The sequence below is a fragment of the Sphaeramia orbicularis genome, chromosome 3 (assembly GCF_902148855.1).
Source record: "Sphaeramia orbicularis chromosome 3, fSphaOr1.1, whole genome shotgun sequence".
Classification (NCBI taxonomy): Eukaryota; Metazoa; Chordata; class Actinopteri; order Kurtiformes; family Apogonidae; genus Sphaeramia; species Sphaeramia orbicularis.
This window is the reverse complement of record NC_043959.1, coordinates 23,209,999-23,235,348: the sequence shown is the minus strand read 5'-3', so window position 1 is coordinate 23,235,348 and position 25,350 is coordinate 23,209,999. Positions and strand designations below refer to the sequence as shown.

General features: G+C 34.4%; 1 protein-coding gene across 1 annotated transcript in view; it reads left to right on the top strand.

Annotated features, from left to right (window-relative positions):
- slc6a5 (solute carrier family 6 member 5) overlaps positions 1-25,350 on the top strand; it is a 51,504-nt gene that overhangs the window by 7,672 nt on the left and 18,482 nt on the right. The window contains exons 5-12 of the mRNA XM_030126734.1: positions 4,758-4,908; positions 6,621-6,753; positions 8,904-9,038; positions 10,669-10,772; positions 12,442-12,566; positions 12,679-12,791; positions 22,857-22,988; positions 23,297-23,396. Coding sequence (XP_029982594.1) covers positions 4,758-4,908; positions 6,621-6,753; positions 8,904-9,038; positions 10,669-10,772; positions 12,442-12,566; positions 12,679-12,791; positions 22,857-22,988; positions 23,297-23,396 — 993 coding nt within the window. The remainder of the gene's footprint in view (positions 1-4,757; positions 4,909-6,620; positions 6,754-8,903; positions 9,039-10,668; positions 10,773-12,441; positions 12,567-12,678; positions 12,792-22,856; positions 22,989-23,296; positions 23,397-25,350) is intronic.

Below are 25,350 nucleotides of genomic sequence, written 5' to 3'. Positions count from 1 at the left end.
CATATTTTTCATGAAGTTGCAAAAATGTCCACCCACCTGGACACCACATGTTTAATTTTTGATGCACAGAAACATGTATTTACTGATAAATTGTGCGAAAACTATGGAGAGGGCTTGTGATTCTGGAGGTTTATGCTCAGGAGAGATTTACATAATGTTACCAATTCATGTCAGAAAGGATATGTAGTGTCTTAAAACTTTAATAAAGATATGTGTAAAAAAAAAAAAACAGAGAAAAGAACAACAAAATCCATGAATATACAAGAGAACAGCTATAGAATAGCTGTCCACTGGAGTGACCACTATGCATGAAAGGGTTAAATAAACGTCTTGATTGGAAATAGCCTGATGTTTTTTCAACAGTTTTTCCAAATACATTTTTATTTTTTATTTTTTTTATGGAATGTCCTTAGCAGTGGACAGCATTTTTTTTTTTTTTTAAGTAATGCTGTGAAACTCTTGTCCCCTACAAAGGGCAAAAATGCACTGGTGGGTCTCAGAAGGATGTATTCAAAACCTGCAGATCCAGTATGTCACGTTTAGGGTGAAATAGAAGGTTTTAGACGGCAGAGATGCAGTGTAAAATTAGTGCTGCTCCATGTTTGTGCAGGAGTTCAGCTCGTCCTCTTCTTGCATTTTCTGCCTCATAGTAGAATCGATTGTAAATGTGCATTAGTGGCACCTACTATATCTAAATGTGAAAGAATTATGGACTAATTGACAAAAGTGTGGGCTAAAGAAAGTTACGTTTCCATAAAATGCAAACAGAAATTAGAGGTACATTTCAGAAAAACTCCAAGAAAAAAAAAACAAATCCAAATGTTAAACGGGCCGCTCTGTGACATGTTGTCAGAAGGTGGCGATATGGAGTATGTGACACATGACTGTAATAAATCAAGTAGAAGAAGAAGAGCAATTTATTCATAAAGATGTTGGGATCAATCAGCTCATCAGTCACGAGTTAAATTTACAGGTAATCTGAAACAGGCTTTTTCATTTCCCATTATCCAAAAAAAAAAAAAAAAACAAACTACTCTTTTTCAAAATTGGGATTTATTTATTTTACATATTTTTGGTATTTCTTTAAACATATCTATCTGATGGAAACATATCTACTGACTGTAATGCTTGTGTTAAAAGTTAAAGTCATTGTAATAGTGTTCGGTGAAGGTATTGAGTTTGGTGCAATCTCTAACTTCACCACTAGAGGTCATTATTTATAACATGTTGAACTTGAAACTAAATGAGTTACATTTAAGTTGAAGGAGCTGTACGTGTCAGAGTATTCTCAGTGTAATGTTTTTTTTTTTGTTTGTTTGGGTTTTTTTTTTTTTTTATATATATATTTTACCTTTATTTAACCAGGAAGTCTCATTGAGATTAGGAATCTCTTTTGCAAGGTAGATCTGTCCAAGGTAGCAGCCATACAAAGTCCAAACAACAGAAAACACATACATGATACACACTGAACAATAAAACACAATAACTATTCAACCATCAACTATTCAACTATTGCCATTCAACTATCTTACTTCAGTAGATTTTATTGATAAAAATTATTAAGTTTTGCAAACATTTCTTTAAGTATGTTCAGTTTTTTTTTGCTTTTACCTGACAAAACCCATCTGTGTGTTGAAATAAATCCAGGTACATCCATGTCAAATGAAATATTTGGGCAGAATTGTAGCAGGTATGCAGTAGGTTAGCTGGTATTTTTTGGATGAATACTTTTAATTCTACTTGAGTATTTGTTTTTGCAAAGTGCTTTTACTTTAGTGAGACTCTTAATTATTTTAATATTTAAAAAAACAGCAGAAACTAACTCTACTGACATTAAATCCGAATGAATAAAATGAACAAAATAAGCATTCAATCACAAAATCAGACCCTTTACATGTGTTTTAGTTTTGTGTCATCTTGTCATATCATATACACGAGTGTCGTTTTGTTAGGTACTTTTAATTTTGTTTTTTTTCTTTTGTGTGATTTTTGTCTTTTTATGTCTTACATGTCTTCTATTTTCATCTTATTTAATTTGTCATGTGTGACATCTACTGATGGATTCATCAATAATTGTTATTGTTCCATCACTTTAGGTTCAAATTTGTTTTAATGCAATAATGCAAAATTTAAGAAAGTAAATATCAATTATCCTCTAATGCTTTCAAAATAAAAGATGGAGCCTCTGAAGAATTTAAAGAGCAGAAAATACAGCTATTTACACTAAGGTGCAGGGAATAAAAGAAAAAAAAAAAAAGAAAAATATAGATATTAAAGTGATGCGTATTTGGACCCTAATAGTTCGTACATTTTGAATTTGAACCCTCCAACTGCTGCAAAGCTATCATTATATTCGTTTTGGCAAAAATCAAGTAGATTTCTACAACTTGTTTTAATTCCGTCTTAATTTGTTATGTTTTATAACTAGTTACATCACAACATTTGCACATATAAGGTCAAGACTACAGACGAACATTTCTCCGAGTACGACATAATTGTTTATCAGCAGCAGCGGTTGTAGTAAAAACTGAAAATATGTCCAAACTTTGAACCGATTTCCTAAAATGTTCAGTTGCTGGTTGAATGGGACAGAACAGCACAGTCAACAACCTGGAGGGGGCGGGGCCTGAAGTGGCTCATGTGCATTTAAAGGGACAGCGCTCCAAACCACCTTTCTGGTGTCATTACTCAGAAATAGGGTTGAAAATAGACCTGTGGAGTTGAATTAATGAAGAATTCAGACCCAAGCAGAGCATTTACAGTTTATGTAGGCAAGGCAAGTTCTCTCCCCACATTCAAATCCAGACTCAAAACTCACCTTTTCAGAACAGCCTACCCCCCATAAGCTCTACTCTCCATTCTACAACTTTATTTCTTTTATAGTAATTATTTGTTTTAATCTGTTTATTTCTTTGTAGTTTATGGATTGTTTGTTTTATCTTGTTGTACAGTGTCCTTGGGTGTCTTGAAAGGTGCTTATAAATAAAATGTATTATTATTATTATTATTATTATTATTATTATTATTATTATTATTATTATTATTATTATTATTTGTATAGCACATTTCATGTACAGGACAAGTCAAAGTGCTTTACATAAAACATAAAAGCATCACAGGAGAGGCATAAAAATACATTTAAGATGAGAGAAGGTTAAAATATTAAAACATCAAAATTAAAATAGACATTAAAATTATCAGCAATAAAATGTGATTTTAAAGTTCATTTAAAAGACATTATTTAAGAGTTTAAGGGAAAGCTGCAGTAAACAATAATGTTTTTAGGCCTGATTTAAATGAGCTGACAGTTTGAGCAGACCTCAGATATTCAGGAAGTTTGTTCCACAGGCGAGGAGCAGAACAACTGAATGCTGCTTCACTGTGTTTGGTTATAGATGTAGATGTTGTTTGTAGACCACAGGGAAATGTTTTAAAATGCATAATTCCATTTAAAAAAGCAAAATATCACTCCTTTTATTTTTCTTTATCAGTGACTCAAATTTGGTAAAGTTTAGCTACTTTTATTCTGGAAGCATTTTACTTGTAGACCAGTGTATTAGGTAAAATGTTGAAAGAAATGAAGTGAAAACCATCTCTGAGGCATTTTGGAAGCAAACATAACAATTTAAACCAAACAAACCAATGTAATGCAATGATATTTATCCCAATATAAAACTATATTCTGACATTTGTCATTATTGTTTTGTATCCCAGACCCCTGTTAGAAAAGAAACACCTGAATTCAACGTGTCCACATACTTTTGTCCATATAGTGTATGACTTAGGTAACTATGCTATGAGGCTAATGATATGTAATTTTTAGCTGTTTTAAACAATCTGTTATATTTCTTACTTTTCATTCTGAACTGACCGTCTATGATAAATATTTATGTAGAAAGGAATATTATCTAGTAGGGGTGTTAGAAAATATTGGTTCTGCAATATATCGTGATATTTCATTTCGCAATACTGTATCGATATTAAAAAGCACTGTATCGATATTTTTAGGTATTTATTCCAATGCAGATATGGCAAAGGTTCATTTTTGTTTTTTGTTTTTCTTTATCGTTTATATCTTATTTATTATTATTTAACACTGTTGAATTAAATAATGGTTATTTGAAGCATCCTAAAAGCACTTTTTACTGTCTGAGAGAGGCAGATGTTAGTTCCTTTGTTGTGATTGCAGAAAAATAATGTTCTGATGTTAGCTCTGAACTAATAGAGTATGAACATTTGAACAGGATCTTAAACTGTAATGTCTGTAAAACATCATTTAAGTTTTGACACAGGTGATATAGCATTAGATCCTGTTGTGATCAAATCAAAATGTGTTTAGTATTTGTGCATATTTCTGCTGTAATTCAATTCTTCCAGGAAATAAACACTTTAAAAATAGAAACAAAGAAAAAAATGCCTATTTAACAGTATCATGATATATCGTATCGTGATCCAAGTATTGTGATTTGTATGGTATTGCCAGATTCTTGCCAATACACACCCCTGTTATCTAGTGTAGCTCGAGGTATTTAAGAGTTAAAAAGTGAAAGTATTGAATGTAAAGCTGATATCAGACTCCAGTGAACATGCTGTAACTGTTTGCATCTCCTGCTCCTCCTGCTCCACATCAGACCATCTGTTCACTTCACTTCCCTTCACTGTGGTCGTGGACTGATTCCACAGACGGCTCGGTCAGTCAGTCGTCTTCTCGGTGTCTCTCCTGGTTGACGCTGTTGTTGGTTTTGTGATTGGAACAGACACGTGCATCCTGCGGGACAGAAACATCACCTCCATCAAGAACTCCACCTTCTGTCTGTCAGCCAACGCTGTGGGGAACCTGACCAGACTGATTAACATGACGACGGACAGCAACAAGACCTACGTCAGCCCCAGCGAGGAGTACTTCAAGTGAGTCAGGCAAAAACCGACATCTGGGTTAAAAAAAAAAAAAAGAAAAAAAAAAAAAGAGGTGGATGGTTTGAGATCAGAGACGTCTTTACTTTTTGTTTTCTCCACTAGTTTGTCCAAAGTTAGCCATTTAGACATCAGAGGTTGTTTTTTTTTTGTTTTTTTTTTTGTTAAATTTTGATATCAAGTTTTCAAAAAGCTGTATCTTGGAAGTGGTTAGTATGGAAGAGGATTAGGGCCACTGGAAAAAATATAGAAATTAATGTCATTCATATATATATATATATATATATAGTTCTGGGGAAAAAGGTCAGATTTCTGAGATTAAAGCTAGATTTCTGAGAAAAAAAAAAAAAAAAGCTAGAATTCTGAGTTTAAAGTCAGAATTCTGAGATTTAAGTCAGAATTCTTAGATTAAGGTCCAATATATATATATTTTTATTATTATTCTGAGAAAAAAAAATCTGAATTCTGAGATTAAAGTCAGAATTCTGAGATTTAAGTCAGAATTCTTAGATCAAGGTCCAATATCTATCTACCTATATTATTATTATTCTGAGAAAAAAAATCTGAATTCTGAGATTAAAGTCAGATTTCTGAGAATAAAATCAGAATTATGAGATTAAAGTCAGAATTATGAGAAAAAAGACAGACTTTTTTCCCAGAATGCTGACTTTAATCTCAGAATCCTGACTTTTTTCTCAGAATATTAAAAACATATATATATTGGACCTTGATTTTTTTTTCCCGGTGGCCCTAATCCTCTGTCGTAGGTTCAAGATGAAGTCATGCTGTAAATGACAAAAACATTGGGTATGACCCTGAGTTTATGAATTTACTCATGTAATTTGCATATTGTGACATCACAGGGCAGCCATATTGGATTGCGTAACTTTTCGTTAAATTGAACTCTGAACATATTTTTACATGGAAGTTTACTATATAATGCACTGCAAAAATCTAAATCATTACCAAGTGTATTTTTCTCATTTCTAGTCCAGCTATCTCATCACACTTAAAATAAGACATAATCACCTAAAGAGTAACTTTTCAGTGACATATAAGAACTTAATTTTAGACAATAGATCTGGAAAATCTTATTTCAAGAAATCTTACCAAGGTAATTTTCACTTGTTCCATTGACAGATTTTTTTGCTTAATTCAAGATTTTTTTGCTTTAATTCAAGCAAAAAATCTGCCAATGGAGCAAGTGAAAATTACCTTGGTAAGTGAAATAAGATTTTCCAGATCTATTGTCTAAAATTAAGTTCTTATATCTCACTGAAAAGTTCCTCTTTAGGTGATTATGTCTTATTTTAAGTGTGATGAGATATTTGGACTAGAAATGAGAAAAATACACTTGGTAAGATTTTGATTTTTGCAGTGTGACTTTTGTCATTATTGTTTTGTATCCCAAACCCCTGTTAGAAAATAAACACCTGAATTCAACATGTCCCAATATTTTGTCCATATATTGTTGATTTTTAAAATTGACTTTGAACTTCTGTGTAACTATCTTGTTATCTGAAGAAGTATACCTTTAGTTTTCTTGAGATAACAGGATGAATTAAGCCATTATTACAACAACAACAAGAGTAAGAAGAGTTAATGAAATAATAAATGTTATCTTGAGATTATAACGTACAGTCATACTGTGATACTGTATTTGTGTCTCTGTGTTTTGAGTATTGCTGTGTGCATCCCATCTGCAGGTACAATGTGTTGCACATCTCCAAAGGGATTGAATATCCAGGTGACCTGCGCTGGCCTCTTGCGGGCTGCCTTTTCCTGGCCTGGCTCATCGTCTACGCCTCCTTAGCCAAAGGAATCAAGTCATCGGGGAAGGTAACGCAACACAACCACTCTAGATAGGTCAGAGTTTATTTCTATAGCACCTTTAAAACAACGCAAAGTATCCAAAGTGTTGTATAAAGTTATAGATAAAAATACAAGATAGGGGTAGTGTTGTCCTGATTCTCGATTAGACGGAGGGGAAGGGCTAAGGGGGAGGGCTGTATAGTCCTCGAAACAGATATATTTCAAGACCACACTACGAATGGAGAGGTAGGAGAAATTTCCCATAATTCTGTTCAAATCATTGGTAAGATGGAGGTAAACACAGCAAAAAGTGCAGCAATGTGACGAAAGAAACACACAAATGTATGTATTTTCTTGGTAAACAACGTAATCATTTGATCGACCGTTTAATGGCGTTTCAATGTGTTATAGATCACATTTCTGCAGTTTATAGTTTATAGCCACAAACAGGTGACCAAAGCTCATGGAACAGAGACGGTTACAGCTGCTGACAGCATGGGGAATACTTTCGGAAACAAAGTTGTCGCATCTGTTTATAGTGACGTCGATGACTGCTGATGACGTAACAGGTTTGGAAGGGTTGTCCCATTTCATAGGAGAATATTCCAACCCCTACCCCTTGCAGCTCCGTTTCAAGGGGTAGCGGTAAGGGGGAGGGCTAAGGGGTGAATTGGCTTTGGGCCTTGATATAAGATATACTTAAAGGTGCTGTATGTATGAATTATGTTCTCTTTAGGGCTGGGCAAGTTAACGTTTTATTACCGCGTTAACGCATTCATTAAATAATGCCAACAATTTTTTTTATCTCACGTTAATGCCGTTTTATTATAACTCATATTATTTTGCCCTTGCTTGTGTGCATGTAGCGATTAGCTCAGCAGACAGACAACAGGTTTCCCAAGAAAAGCCGGACGCCGAAAACTTCTGTCCGAATCTTTTACTTGAGACTCACTGTAAAACTGCAACATACATACAAAATATGTCTCAGTTATGTTCATTGCATTAGTACATATACATGGCATTATACATTTAAATGAATGGGAAAAAGATCGCTAGCTTGATGCTAACTTGAATGGGAAAATCCATAGACACGCTAACGATTAGCATTTACAGATTAACTTCAGATTTACGTCTTTTTATCCAACGACAAAGGTTCGCATCAGAGATTTTTTATACTATTCATTCTTACAACAACTGAACATAAAATACTCACAGACAAACGTTTTTCAGGCCATACAAACAGTGAAAGAAACGTGTCTGTTAGTTCCTTCTTATGTCCGAACTGGCTACGGAAACACCGCAAGTACAAAACATACAGTAGTGCAACTTATTCCAACCACTAGAGGGCCCGCTTTGCTTGCTTTTACCAACTGAACATCACATATTATTGGGCTTATTAGTATTAGTACTTATTAGTGGGCTTAAGACTCCTGTCATCCACTCACAAGCGGAAATAAACTGGTGGGGACATAAACATGGAGGAAAGTGCCGGTCTTTTACAAGGTCATTTTCATTTTAAATGTCTTCAGATGGTGGGGTTGAGAAGGACACAGTAGTTTGTAAGCACTGCAATGTGGAATTATTTTTATCACCGGAGCACTTCCAGTCTGAAATATCACTTAAAGATAATACACGCTGTTGATGCTGGCAACCCCCCAATATAACTATGTGTTTAATCGTGATTAATCGCAGAAATCCACGCGATTAATTGCGATTAAAAATTTTAATCGCTGCCCAGCACTAGTTCTAAGTAATCATAAAATGGCCTTGAATGTCACCAGACATTAAGGAATCATGTTCATTTTAAATACTGATATCACTGACAGTAGTAGTCCAGTCAGAATATTCACATTTGAAAAACAAAGTGTCAGCCCCTAAATAATGTTTATGTTGTCATTTAATGTTTTGGTCTGATGTTCCGCCCATCATCTATCTGCCAATCACCAAGTAGCAGTGTTTGTTCATCCAGGTTACCAGTTCCCACTGAGCTGCAGCTGGAACATTTCTGATCATAAATATCTGACGTTACTAAACCTAAAAGAACTCTTATTATTCCCAAATACATCGTGACAAAGTGTGAAACAAAACAGAGGAGTGGGATGATCCGGTGACCCCTACCATTTCTTTTCTCGTCCCCTCCTTCCTTCCCTCCTCACCTGATCTGCTCTCGTCTCCAGGTGGTTTACTTCACCGCCACATTTCCCTACGTGGTTCTGGTCATCCTGTTGATCAGAGGCGTGACGCTGCCCGGCGCCGGTGACGGTATCCTCTACTTCATCACACCCAAGTGGGAGAAGCTGAATGATGCCAAGGTACGAGACAGACGCTCATGTACAGCACATCAGAGAATATTTTTAACCCATAAAGACCCAGAGCTGCTTTTGTGTCAGTTCCCCCATGATTTTTTTTTTTTTTTTAATTTTTAATCAATTTAACCTTTATTAAGTGATTTATCACCATTGGGTCAAAACACAGTCATGTCCCGTCAGAGGGCGAACTTTAGTTGATTGCCATTCCAACATTTATTTCAACATAAAGTAGCTCCTTGTTTTGGATAATCCCTTATGGTCCAACTAAAGCAAAAATGAAATTAAAAGTAAAAATGTGCGTCATTTAGCAACACTAATCTGTCAAATTGTCTCTAAAATGTCCCGTCAAAGAGATTTCAAATACAGTCTCCTCTGTATTTTGCATTTTCAAGTGAAAATCATGCATTTTCCCATATTTAAGTCACTGATCACGTAATTGTTCATAAAAGCTCAGATTAAAATTGAGGGTTATTATAACAGAAACAGAGAAAACTGAAGAAAAAATGACTTTTTCAGTCAAATCAAGTGTCTACAACCTTATTTTGTTCATGACATGTATTATTTTGTTATTTTCTTTATTAGTGTTGTTCATTTTTATTAATTTTACTTTACATTTGACTTTATTCTATTTGTTTTTGTTCATTTTGTTACTTTTTTTCCCCCTTTTCTACATTTTTGTCGTTTAATAATATTTTTCAGTGTAAATGGGGTGTTTTTCTATATTTAATTTACTGATCATTCCTAAAAGCTCGGAGTCAGTTATAATAATTATAATGTGGTACCAAAGGAATGATAACATGCTAATGTAGCTGACAGTCTAAGGATTATAATTAAGATAAATTCTATCACAATTAATGACACAGTCTTCGAAGTATTGTTTGGGTAAGGAGTTAACAAGAGCAGTAGAGCTGTTTGTCAAAAAAAAAAACAAAAAACAAAAAACAAAACAAAACCCATAAATAGAAGCCTGAAATACTGACCTTTAACTGAACATAACCTGATGTAAAGCTTTTATATAATTTAGCGATTACTTACTTATTTTTTATTGAACATTATACTGTATTGATTTGATTGTTTGTGAAGCGTCTTTGAGTATCAAAAAACGCTATTTAAGCATGATGTATTATTATTATTATTATTATTATTATTATTATTATTATTATTATTATTATTTTCAGTTCATTTTTCATTAAAAAGAAATTGTATTCAATTAAGTCATAAGAATTATGTAGATATTCATTAAAACTCAAAGTGAATTCAAAAGCTTATCAGAACAAAGAAAACTGAAGAAAAGTGACTTTTCCAGTAAAATCTATTAATACCTGAGCATAAACCCAGCGTGTCCATCCACTGTCATTGATCCAACTCCATGGGTTTTACTGATGAATCAGTGTTGTAGAAGATGACGGTGTTTCCGTGGTAACTACAGAGCCTCTGAATGTCCAAATGGGCCATATCTAATGACCATGAGAAGATGACAAACTGCATTTTACACCAATTATTTACATGTATTGACAAGATTAGTGGAGTTACTGAACATTTACATTAGTAGATGGTTTTAGTTGGTGGTGGATGTTTGGGTCTTTCAGGGTTAATGCATTTCTTCTTCTTCTTCTGTGGTTTTTTCTTTCAGGTGTGGAAAGACGCAGCCACTCAGATTTTCTTCTCTCTGTCGGCTGCGTGGGGAGGTCTCATCACTTTGTCTTCCTACAATAAATTCCACAATAACTGCTACAGGTAAACAAACAAAAGGTAAAATATTCTCCTGGAAAAACAACTGAAACTGTCACCGTAGACAACTAATGTCGATAGTAAATGTCACATTTTACAGGAATCTAGAGTTTCGTTGGTTTCATTCACTTCAATGAGACTCATATTCATTCAGATGAACTAATTTTATAAGGTATGATCTGTTTGATATGGAATAATAGGATTTTCTGTGCTGAGTTAATATAAGATTACATGTAATTCTTAATATGATTATTAAAGCAGCTGTCTTGTAAAATTGTAAAACTAGTGGGGGGTTTTGTTTTGCTTTTGTTTGTTTGTTTTTTTACATAGTTACAGGTTAAACTTGTATTCATCTTTCATCTGAAGATCATTTAAGATACATTATATGGACAAAAGTATGTGGACACATTGAATTCAGGTGTTTCTTTTCAAACAGGGGTCTGGGATACAAAACAATAATGATAAATGTCATCATATAGTTTTATATTGTGATAAATATCATTGCATTGGTTAGTTTGGTTTAAATGATCTTTACTTCCAAAATGCCTCAGAAGTGGGTTTTTAGTTAATTTCTCTCAAGACTGACTTTTTATTTCTTTTTATCCATTACTATGATTTTAAATGTTCTGCCTCTAAATTTTTAAAACATTTTTCCTGCTCTGACTGTTAATAATAATTTTCTACCACAACTAACCATCTACTTTCTTCACATCTCACTGAGGAAAAAAAAAATCTTCCATTAAACTTTAAAGAAATATTGATGTTTATAAACTATACGAACAAAAATATTAGGACGCATCATGTCTACAGCTGTAAGATGTCCTGTTCATGCTGATTTGAGATGTAAACATCTCTGGGAGGCATTTTGGAACATCTGAATGGTTAATTTGTTGATCAGGCTTTGTCTCATTAGGTATCATGTGATCACGGGAAAACAAATGTCACTATCTCGACCTAAATTCCCTCAAGTATAAAAACAAAAAGATGAGATAAATCAGCCTGTAATCATAAGAAAACAAGTTTATCAATTGAATATAATTATGACCTTGAGATAAAAACATAAAAGTTAATGCAAGCACAACCTCAGCTTCTGTAAAAGTGTTCATTTATTAATTCCGTTACAACTTAATCTGATGAATCAAATAAAATCATTCATGAATTTTTGTATTTGATTAAAAAAAAAGAAAAAGCTATACTGATTTCCTACTTTTAAATACTAGTGTTAGTCTTTTTTCTGCAATGAGACATAGACACCCATGCTGTTTGTATGTGATAAACTGAAATAATAACTGAAGTAGATAATAATAATAATAATAATAATAATAATAATAATAATAATAACAACAACAACAACAACAACAATAATAATAATAATAATAATTTCCACTAAAACAGATATGGCTTAATTTTATCATGCATTTTATTATATACAAATTTTATTTTATTTTAAAGAGCACTGCGCCCCCTTGTGTACACTGTCTGTCATTGCACTACACTTCTTTAACAGACAGTATACATTCCAACCACCAGGGGGTGCTGTTGGATCTCTAAATACTGTACATTTGTTTCAGCCTGTGACAGTTTTTCTTATGTTTGTGTTTTCACTGTTGCAGTTTCTTACAGATATTATCTTTATCCTGCTCTTCTGTCTCTTTTTCTTGCTCTTTTTCTGCAGAGACACAATCATAGTGACGTGTACCAACAGCGCCACCAGTATATTCGCTGGCTTCGTCATCTTCTCCGTCATTGGTTTCATGGCTCATGAGCTGAAGGTGCCAATAGAGAAAGTAGCAGATGAAGGTAAGAAACCAGAGTGAAAGGGTGATTGAGGTCACTTCAGGTTCATCAGTAATGTCTGCAGATGTACGGATTATACGTTGTCTTCTCACCTCTGTATCTGGGTTGGTTACAGGTCCGGGTATTGCCTTCGTTGTGTATCCTGAAGCTTTGACCAGACTTCCGTTGTCTCCGTTCTGGGCGATCATCTTCTTCCTCATGCTTCTGACTCTTGGCCTGGATACCATGGTAACCGCCTCAGCTGTGTTTTTCTGTATGGGTACCACTTATGTAGAACTGGACATCAGTTGGGTGGTTTGTCTTCTTTTAGACGACAAAATATTTGAAAGAAGAGTCTGATGTTGAAGTTAAGTCATTGCTGCTTTAACCCTTTCATGCATGACGTTCACATCTGTGCACACAGTTTAACCCTTTCATGCATGAATTATGATGATGAAATGATGAAATTCTTTATTCTGTCATCACATAATAACCAGTGTCAACAACAGCACTTCAAACATTACAAACATTACCAACAGGTTAATGACTGAAAAGGCCCAGGCAGACGCAAAATGCTTATACACTGAACAAAAATATAAATGCCCCACTTTTGTTTTTGCTCCCATTTTTCGTGAGCTGAACTCAAAGATCTAAAACTTTTTCTGTGTACACACAAGGTTTATGTCTCTCAAATATTGTTCACAAATCTGTCTAAATTTGTGTGAGTGAGCACTTCTTCTTTGCTCAGAGAATCCATCCACCTCACAGGTGTGGCATATCAAGATGCTGATTAGACAACAGGATTTTTGCACAGGTGTGCCTTAGGCTGGCCACAATAAAAGGCCACTCCAAAATGTGCAGTTTTATCACACAGCACAATACCACAGATGTCACAAGTTTTGAGGGAATATGAAATTGGCATGCTGACTTCAGGAATCTCCACCAGAGCTTTTGCCTGTGAATTGAATGTTCATTTCTCTACCATAAGCCATCTCCAAAGGTGTTTCAGAGAATTCATGAAGAAGACTGTGCGAGGAAAATGGTGGTCACACCAAATACTGACTGGTTTTCTGACCCCCCTGGACCACCCAATACAGTAAAAGTGCACATTTTAGAGTGGCCTTTTATTGTGGCCAGCCTAAGTCACACCTGTGCAATAATCCTGCTGTCTAATCAGCATCTTGATATGCCACACCTGTGAGGTGGATGGATTATCTCAGCAAAGGACAAAGGAGAAGTGCTCACTAACACAGATTTAGACAAATTTATGAACAATATTTGAGAGAAATAGGCCTTTTGTGTACATAGAAAAAGTTTTAGATCTTTGAGTTCAGCTCATGAAAAATAGGAGCAAAAACAAAAGTGGTGCATTTATATTTTTGTTCAGTGTATTAATGTCTATCCTACATAACAAGTTCAGCTACCCAGCATCCAATATAGGAAAAAGAAAAAAAAAAACAATGTGTCCAAGCAAGCAAACAAGCAAAACATAAAAAGGTGAAAATAAACCAGAGAAATAGAAAACTTAACCACCAAATTAATGGTAATTTAATGTAGACTCAAAAATAAATAATTTACCTATTACTTGTTGGAGCTTAAAATTCATATCCTTTAAAAATTGCCATTTTTTTTAAAATATCAAAAATGGGCTACACATTCTTAAATCCATGCTGGCCTCATTCCATAGTTTAACTCCAACAACAGACATACATCTTCTTTTTGCCTCTTTTTTAGCTTTTTGTACAACAAATTTACAAACATCTCGCAAATCATATTTAGACTCATGTGTTGAGAAGAACCTTTGTACACAGACAGGGAGTAACTTTAATTTGGCTTTATACATTATTTGCATTATTTTATAGTAAACCAAATCATTAAATTTCATAATATGGGATTTCATAAACAATTCATTTGTATGTTCATAGTACCCGGCCTTATTAATAATACGTATGGCTCATTTTTGTAGGAGGACTATAGTATTTACAGTTGTTTTATATGTCGAGCCCCACATTCCCACACAATATGACATATAAGGGAGTATAAGTGAACTGTAAATTGTATTTTATGAGAACCTTAATCAAGATTTTTTTTGCTGAGTGTTTTTATTCTTCCCTAGGCATGAAAAAAACAATGTGATTAAATTTTGTTTTTCTTTTTTTTTTTTTTTTTTTTTTTTTTTTTTTTTTTTTTTTATGAACCTATTTTTCATTGGGTTACAAAAATGTCCAGTCAGCTGGACACCATGCATGTACTGTGTGAATACTATGAAATACATTTTTTTAAGTGCTGTTAATCTGTTCTCACATTTTAACATTCTATAACCTCCTGAGACCCAGCAATGCATTTTTGTCCACTGTAGGGGACAAGAGTTTTACACCTTTATGAAAAAAAAAAAAAAAAAAAGTTGTCCGCTGCAAAGGACATTCCATAATTTAAAAAACAAAATCTATCTGAAAAAACTGTTGTATCATGCTGTTTCCAATCAAGACAATTACACTGGTCAACAACAAATGTATTGTTTAAGTTTTTGAGCTGATTTAGGATAATTTTGGTGTGCTGAATCCAAAAATCACATTCATTTTGCTCAATCAGGTCAACTTTCTCAACTATGCTACATATTGGCTTTTTAACACTTTTGCTTACATTTATGGGCATTTTCACATCATATGATACAAAATTCTTTCATATTTCTTGCAATGAACAAGTTCTGAAGATTTGACTTTTGCCAATTTATGATTAATGTTTTTTTTAATATTACAGGTGAATGAAATGGCTTCGACTAAAAGATCTTGCAAAAATAAGCCTGACGTATTCTGCTACATCTGCAGTGAATACACCATTGTACCTAACAGGAATACTGTTAGAAAATGATTTTTTTTTCTCTTAAAACCTATTTTGGGTGAGAACTATATAAAAAATCAACTGATAAAGTCACAAAAATATAATCAATTTTGTGAGAAGATCAAATTTTTCAAAATCAAATTAGCAAAAAAACCTGACCTGATTGAGAAAAACAGATGTCATTTTTGGATTTAGCGGTGCAAAATGGTCCTAATTCAGTTGAAAAAACCTAGACAACTTGCAAAAAACATTTTTTTGTAACCCAGTGTAATTAAATGTAAAAAAGCGTAAACTTTTCCTTTCCTGGGTCTCTAGTTATTACTCGGATATGCCAAAAAAAAAATGTTGTTTAAAAAAAAAAAAAAACCCTGTTAATTACAGTCTAATAACCAATGGCAATTGATTTACACTCAAATATGTTACTGCAGATCAGGTTGATCAAGAACAGTACTGGTATGAATTGCATTGTATGGGATGATGCATAAGTGTCCATTGTGTTGGTTGATATGCAAGTAAAACAACAAAATCCATGAATATACAACAGAACAACTTTGAATAGCTGTCCGCTGTAGTGACCACTATGCATGAAAGGGTTAAACTCATTTCCCAAAGGGTTCTAAAGGCAATATTCTCCAAACCACATGGGGGCAGTGTGTATAAACCCTAAGCAATACAATGAAATAAAGTATCATCTTAGTTTGAGAATTTGGACTGCTTTGTGATCTCATAAAGTTAACCTCTTAAGACCCGGCCATGGGTTTTCTGTCCGCGCTTGTGGACAAGAGTTTCACAGCTTTATACAAAATTTAAAATACAAAACTGTCCACCACAAACGACATTCCATACAAATTAAAAAAAAAAAAAAAAAAAAAAAAAAAAGAGCATCTGAAAAACTGTTGCATAATGATGTTTCTAATATAGGCAATTATTTAATTAAAAAAAAAAAAAAAGCAAAACTTGTACTTTCCTAGGTCTCAGGAGATTCAGTATCTTCTAAATCAGGGGTCTCAAACATGCGGCCCGGGGGCCATATGCGGCCCGCCAAAGGTTCTAATCCGGCCCCTGGGATGAATTAGCAAAGTGCAAAAAATTCCACAGTCAAAGCTGACGAGCTCAATTTAGTTCAGGTCCCACATATGATCTCAAGTGAAATAACAGTGAAAAAAAACGACAAAAAATAATGACTCCATATTTTTTTCTCGATCTGATGTGGAGAAAAAAAAAAAATTACATTGTGCCCATAAATAAAGACAACTTCAAATTTTTCTTAGTTTCAGAGCAAAAAATAACATTAAATTATGAAAATATTTCCATTTTCAAACTACCCTGTAACAATAAAATGTGAACAACCTGAACAAATATGAACAACCTGAAATGTCTAAAGAAAATTCAACACAATTTTAACAATTTTCTGCCTGTTATTAAGTGTTTCATGTCTTTGTAGATCCGATCCATAATGCACATGTAGAAATGATAAGTTGAGGCATAATATTGTTAAAATTGCACTTATTTTTCTTAAGAAATTTCACTTTTTTTTTAGGTTATTCACATCTTTTTTTGTTGTTTTAGTTTATAAAAGTAAGTATTTTCATAATTTAATGGGGTTTTTTGCACTAAAACAAAGACAAAAATTTGGAGTTGTCATTATTTATAGGTAATTATGCTATTATTTTACTGGTTCGGCCCACTTGAGATCAAATCAGGCTGAATGTGGCCCCTTATAGAAAATGAGTTTGAGACCCCTGTTCTAAATAAAGCCATATTTAAAAAAAAAAGTTCAACATGCATTTCAACTTCAGCTAAAAAAAAAAAAAAGTCTAGATACTTTTTTTTTCATAATTCATGTATGAATGGGTTAAGGTTAGATTGGAGTTCCTTCAAAATATATGGAAAACTGCAGTTGGGGTCAAAAGTTTTTACAACCACTCAAAGTGTTGGCATGAAGTGGATTTATTTATTAGTACATGTCTAGATTTACATCCAGATTATATTCTTATTTTAATGCAACACAACAAATTAAAGTAATGTTGGCCACTTTCTGAAATTTACCCTTTAATTGATCATAATTTCACTGAGCTTAAACATGTTTTCTGCAAACAACCAACATAAAAACAAATGAATGCACATGGATTTGTCATGGCCTTAAATTAATCTATAGAAAACAATAAACTGATCGATATAATTATGGAATATTTATGAAAATTCTCCTCCAAACTACCTTAGATATTCCCGCTCTGCAGTTATAGCTTAGAGGTTTAGTTCTAGAAGTTTTAGAAAATTAAAATATATAAGGTAACACTGTTTATTAATAAGGAGCTGCACTTACAGGATGGATTTAGGTCTGACAGTTGGTCCTCTGTAAAAGTTCTGGCTCTCGACCTGCTTTTATTACATGAGTTAATATGTGAACGTCTGTCTGTGGAGATCTGAAAGTTTCACAACATTAATAACCTCTATGTCTTTAATGAGAATCTAAACTTTTGTTTTGCTCTGAAGTAAACAGTCCCTTTGGAACCTAAATCCAGCTACGTGTAACTGCAGCAAACATCGACCCAATTAGCATAATTACCCACAGCACACCACCCACTGGGATTGAAGTCAGTTGGGTGCTGCAGAGCTCTATGGGTGCTGGAACAGATGGGGGGGGGTGTCTTTGTGATTAGAGTAAGTGAAACCAAGTTGACCTTAAAGTTTTTGAGCAACAAAGCAATGAACGAGACTAATCTATCTTTAATTAAAGTGCATTTTAGTCCAGTGATGTAGCACATTTCAGACTATTTATATATTTAGCACATATTAAAAATACAATCAGGCATGAATACTTCCATAGTCTGTGATGAGTTCAAGTGGTTCTTTATTTTATTTATTTTATTTTATTTTTTTAGCAATGTAACAGTACATACAAAGGAGTGGAATTATAGTGCATTCATTACACATTGCCTTTCATATCATTTTCCTCCCATGCCCAAACCAACCCCAAGGCCCTCTGAGAGGGGCAACACCAGAAAAAAGAAAAGTATAACAAAGTCTCCGTGCAGTAGAAGATCAATTAAGTACAAGCAGTAACAAATCTGTGATGTACAAAAATAATAACTGAGCCCAACGAAAATCCAATCCAACTTTATTTGTAAAGCACTTTAAAACAACTGCAGACCAAAGTGCTGTACAGAAGAAAAATTAAAACCAAAATAGAAGCATAAAATACAGAATAGATTTAAAGACATAGAAACTGAAGGGAATAGAAGGGAATAAAAATAAATACCTAAATAAAAAATAAGAAAAAAAAAAAAAAAAAGATATAGTTTGTAGATACCTGTTTCTACTTCAAAATATTAGGCATTACATAGATGTATCAAACATAAAAATAACTGGGAGACAGAATAAATTCAGACAGAAACAACACCTAAACAAACACAAAATAGAGAGTAGGGAGTTCAAGTGGTTCTATGTAGCGTTGACATTCTAAACTCTGACCAGCAGGGGGCAGTCTGGTACCAGAACACATTTAGAACCAAATCCACCAATAAACCAAACCTACTGTATGTATCCACAGACCGTATCAAAGTAAAATAAAGTATAAAGATCATTGTTTCCACACATCTGTTTTATGGTATCACCAAGTTTTCTTCTAAAACTTAAACTCATAGACGCTTATTTTAAAAGTCGCTCAAAATAACAGTGTCTTATAATCTTCACGTCTGCATCAGTTGATAGTTTACATTATAGCTCTGTTAACTTAGCTCTGTTTTCAGATGAAAACAGCCACAGTAAAACCATAAATCACCTGTTTTCTGTTCGGTTTGTGTTGTCAGTAGCTGAACTAAAGATCTGTTCAGATGCACTAATATAAAATTAAAAAGTTTAGATAAGGTTTTTGTTCTGAAGTGTGCACACATTAGATCTTTTTTAATATTACACAGATTTACAGTCTGTGGAAAAAGTCAAATGATCTATTTATTCTCGATACCGATGAGATGTTTTATTAATTTCATTGCTGAGATGTGATATAATGCGTAAAAAACAACAAAAAAGAACAGTTTCTATGCTTTAATAACTAAATAAGGCGTTTCAGAGTCAATTCTATTGGTTGAAATTTGCCCATGAAGATAATTTTGATCATTTTTCACTTAATATCAGTACAATTGTCCTGATTCGCTGCTGATGCAACTCCTCGCCGTCCTCCAGGTAAAAATCCCATGTAAACAACTGCACATTTTAGACAAACTCTTTTAAGTGCGTTGTGTTACTGCGGTGCCGAGCAGAGGGCACAGCGACGCATTAAGACTCAACAGCAGCACTTGATGATGATGTTAGTTTGGCTTGGCAGCGGCGCAGCTCACTGGAGAAGAAGCCTGGTGGCTTTTGTTGCAGGAAACAGCTCAGCGGTAATAGGCTTGGGATGTGGATGAGAAATTAGTTTTGGGGCTTCAGGAGGAGAGAAGGGAGGGAAGAGAAGAGAAGAGGTGGAAGAAAACTCAGTGTCAGAGAGTTTTTACAGTTTGTACCCACTCACATATATACAGTGATATATAGGGATGGGAATCGATATGAATTTAACAATGCCAATTCCATTATCGATTTTGTTTATCGATCCGATTCTCTTATTGATTCCACTGGGTTACAAAAAAATGTTTTTTGCAAGTTGTCTAGGTTTTTTCAACTGAATTAGGACCATTTTGCACCGCTCAATCCAAAAATGACATCTCTTTTTCTCAATCAGGTCAGGTTTTTTTGCTAATTTGATTTTGAAAAATTTGATCTTCTCGCAAAATATAATCATTAATACCAAAATAAGATTGGTAAGCACACTTTATAGATGTAGCAGAATACGTCAGGCTTATTTTTGCAAGATCTTCTAGTCGAAGCCATTTCATTCACCTGTAATATTAAAAAAAAACATTAATCATAAATTGGCAAAAGTCAAATCTTCAGAACTCGTTTATTGCAAGAAATATGAAAGAATTTTGTATTATATGATGTGAAAATACCCATAAATGTAAGCAAAAATGTTAAAAAGCCAATACGTAGCATAGTTCAGACAGTTGACCTGATTGAGCAAAATGAATGTGATTTTTGGATTCAGCACACCAAAATGATCCTAAATCAGCTCAAAAAACTTAAACAATAAATTTGTTGTTGACCAGTGTTCTCTTTGAGTGAGTGAATAAAAGAGTACAAACGGGTGTGTTTGCATTAACTGTCTTTTATATTTCCATCTCTGCACAGAAAATATAACATATACAGTATGTACAAATAATAATAACAAATGACGCCGGGTCCAGTTTGGAGGGTGGGGGGGCACAGTAAAAACGAAACTTAAGATGCTTCACTAATTCCTCTGTCTCCCGTTGTTGTGCATCTCATTTCCTTTCCCCTACCTTCAGAAACTTGTATTTGAGGGGACAGGGTGTTTGTTGCCCCCACCAGAACTGGGCCCAGATGACGCCTTGGCATTTGTTCTGCAGTTAGATTCACAAGCGTCGCTAAGTAGCGCATGTAATATGTGACATTCCTGTAAATGCATCACATGCTGTGGACAAATGTCTGAGCATGTCGAAGGGATTTCACCCTTTTGAAGAAATGGAAGCTTTGACAGTGTTACAAGTGGACCTGGTGTCGTCTTTTTGGAGCGTTTCATCCTTAACGCCATGTTGGCTACGTTCTGACCAGAACAATGCGGCGTGCATGTGATGTCATCACGCATGCGCAACGAAGGCGGAATCGATAAGCAGAATCGTCAAGCAGGCAGGCAAATGATTCCAAGGAATCGAGCTACTCAAAAAGATTCTCAAAAAGAACCGGTTCTCGATTCCCATCCCTAGTAATATATGTTATGTACTCAGAGTATGTCCACACTCATAAGTACAATATAAACCCCAAGTAAGAAATACTCTGTACAGTATGGATAATGAAAATGAGACAATAAAGCAGTGATATTATGATATCCTAGAACACATAAAGGCCCATTCATGTCTGCTTTATGTACGTAAACAGGTACGTCAAGCATCACTGCCTTTATACTTATGCTGCCTTCAGGTGCTATGGGAATTATGATAAATACTAGATATAAAATCCAAAATTTTCCACTGGAGTAAAAAAGTGATCACAGCCATTTTCAGTTGAGTTAGGTTTTAGCTTTTTGCATTTTACTGGTTTGGTTTAGTTCATTTTTTGCTTTTGAAAGTGTTTAATTTCAGGTGACTTTTTTAATAACTGTTAGAGTTAATTTGAGTGTTTTATTTTTGGTAATGTCTCGTATTTGTCAATGGGATGGGATTTCCAAAGGTCAGAAAGTATTCTCCTGCAGTTGTAGCCATGATGTGATGTGCTGCCATCTTCTGGTGTAAAAAAAAAAAAAAAAAAAATTGGCACTGCTTAAAAAAACTGCTGACTTGTTTCATACTCACCAAAAATACATGGGTTATACACTGCAAAATCTAAATCTTACCAAGTGTGTTTTTCTCATTTCTATTCAAAATATCTCATTACACTTAAAATAAGACCTAATCACCTAAAGAGTAACTTTTCTGTGAGATATAAGAACTTATTTTTAGACAATAGATCTTGAAAATCTTATTTCAGGAAATCTTACCAAAATATTTTTCATTGTTCCATTGGCAGTTTTTTTTTCTTAATTCAAGATTTTTTATTTTATTTATTTTTTTTTTGCTTAATTCAAGCAAAAATAAAAAATAAAAAAAAAAATCTGCCAATGGAACAAGTGGAAAATTATCTTGGTAAGATTTCTTGAAATAAGATTTTCAAGATCTATCGTCTAAAAATAAGTTCTTATATCTCACTGAAAAGCTATTCTTTAAATGATTATGTCTTATTTTAAGTGCGAGGAGATATTTTGATTAGAAATGAGAAAAATACACTTGGTAAGATTTGGATTTTTTCCAGTGTATATGCTGGAAATTGGCAAAACTTAAACTGAAAACATTTTCTCAGTGTGGTTTTTCAATTTTTGTTAACAATATTATAATATAACATAATCATAATATTATATCATATCATATTAATAATATTAACTCGATTATTCTCTGTACTCAGAGATACTACTAATCATACTGTTAATATTGTCTATTTTTATTTTGTTCTACTTTCATTTCTATTCCTATTTTACTTTGTGTGTGTGTGTGTTTTTCTATTTTCCTATTTTACCTATAAAAATGTACCTATATTACAAAAACTAAAAAGGTTTTTCAATGTTGTATTTGCTCTATTCTTATTTTCTTACATGTTGGTTTTTTATTTATGTTTTTGCACTGACTGCAGTAGTGCTCATAATTTTGTGGCAAACACAATAACAATAGAAGCTATTCTGATTTTGATTCAGAGATCGAAGGAACTAGTATTTCTTCTTTTGATGCCATGAGAGAATGAACAAAACCTCTTTAATGAGTGAATCTGAAGGTGAATGACTTACTTTCTTCTCTTTTTTCCTTGTTCTTTCTCTCCGTTCTGTCCCAGTTCGCCACCATTGAGACCATTGTAACCTCCGTGTCCGACGAGTTCCCCAAATACCTGAGGAAACACAAACCTCTGTTCACCCTGGTCTGCTGCATGTCCTTCTTCATCCTTGGATTTCCCATGATCACAGAGGTAAATCACAGCCGCAAACATACATCTGAACATCAGCTGAACCCACACTACCCTCTTTTCCCTCCTCCGTGACTCTGTCTGTGAAGAAGCTGACACATTTCTCCATGTAAAGCGAAGCCTCGGCCTTCGGAGGACGAGCTCACGGACTGGAACAACACAGGCTGTGTCTTATTAAAATCCCCCTTTGGTGGCTTCACGGGGCCAAATCCAGCCTAAAGTGGGATTTGTGTGTTATTTCTGATGTCAAAGTGAAAGTTATGAACACCGACATGCCTTTTATGGTGTTATTTTGTGTGTTTTTTTGGCAGAGTGGGATGTACATGCTGCAGCTGGTGGACACGTTCGCTGCTTCCTATTCTCTGGTCATCATCGCCATCTGTGAGCTGGTGGGAATTTCCTACCTCTACGGTGAGTCACATGACCTGCACATGACAGAACACATCCACACTGTTGAGATTATACGGTTTTATTATGATCGACAAATACTAAAGGAAGAGCTCCAACTTTATTAACACTTTCAGTGCCATGGGCCGATTAAATCGGCTTTACGAATACAACCTGTAAAGTGCCACGGGCCGATCAGATCGGCTTTGGAGAACACGCCATATTTGTGTACAAACAAACCATCCACCCCCATTTCTTTCTCACATTTCGATGACGTTCTTTCTGTGTCCCCCTTTTGAGACCAAGCAGACGGGAATTTGAGGTCACGCGACCGAATAATATTTTTATATCTTTTTAATGTTTCTTATTCTCCGGTGTTTCATCAGAGGGAGCCCTCCATGCCGGGGGGCGGCTGTGGACTCCGGGGGCTGTGGCGCCTTCTCTCACTGGGGTCCGCTCCTTTCTGGTGGGTGGGGGTCCCAGTTGGCCCTCTCCCACTAGTTGGGATGCGGGGCTGTGTTGCTGGTGCCTGGTCGCCGGGGTCGGCGGCTGCCTCCTGGTGCGGATGGCTCCCTGAGACAGCGCCTCCTAAATTGATGTTTTACTTTTACTTGTACATTTTTGTTCTGGTCTACCCGTGCTCAGTCAGTCTTCTTAAGTATGTGTGAGCTTGTGGGTTTGCATGTATATGTGTGTGTGTGTGTGTGTGTGTGTATGTGTGTGTGTGCGGGTGAGTGGGTGGGTGTGGGTGGGGGGCGGTACTGATTTTTAAACTGATATGTAAAGCACTTTGTGCTACAGTTTTTAATGTATGAAAAGTGCTATATAAATAAAGATTATTATTATTATTATTATTATTATTATTATTATTATAAATTATGCAAATTACGATCAATAATGAATCGGCTGCGTCCGGTGCGTTTTGAATCTAATCACCAATCGGTCGGATGTTACCGAGCGGTTTCCTGCAGGATTCTTCAAATATTATAAAAACGACGCGAAATACTGAAAAACGGCCAAAATCTGTGGCACATTAAAGGATTATTATCCCCTTAACTGTCTGGCACTTAAAGAGTTAATGCATACACTGCAAAAAAGGGATGTAAAAACGCTAAATCTGAAGAAAAAAATTATTTAAAATGAGGGAAATATCTGTCCATGCAGCAAGATAATTTCACTTAACAAGATTTCTTGAATTAAGATTGTTAAATCAAGAAATAAGTGTGTCTACAAATGTATGAACACTTTAAATAAGAAATTAGACGTATACCTTAACCCAGTGGTTCCCAACCTTTTTTGGCTCTTGACCCCATTTTAACAAATTTCTGGTAACCCCAGACATTCAAAATGGAGACTTTTTTTTTTTTTTTTTTTTGCTAAAATTAATTTATTTTTGATCATGTAATAGTTTGCTATACTATGTTGCAAGTAAACGTTAATTTTAGATGACATTTAGTCTATATAATATATAATATTCTGGACGGAGGCAGAAAAGCCAGGTGTAGATTACTGCACAAAGGGAGAATTTGATTTTCCTTGGTCAGGATATGTACAGTCAGTCCAGCTTGGATTTACAAGGCTGACAATTAATACTGAACAAACAAGAACTCAAACTATGAATTATGAAAGAGCTGCAGCATCTGAAACCGACCACAATGAACATTTGACAGATAAACAGAACCACAGTGCTTCAGTTTCAGTTTCAGAGTTTGTCTTTTATGGATTGGGATTGGCTCTGTCAACTCACTATATATGTTTTTTTTTTATTTTTTTTTATTTTGTTGTTGTTTTTTTTTATCAATTACTAGAAATTTCAGGCGACCCCATTTGACTATCAGGCAAGCCCACGTGGGGTCCCAAACCCAAACGTTGAAAAACACTGCCTTAAGATAAAAAAAAAGATGAGTTTGATAGAAAATGAGACAAATGGATTGGATTTAAAAACAAAGACAACAGCGCTGAAATGGTAATGTGATGC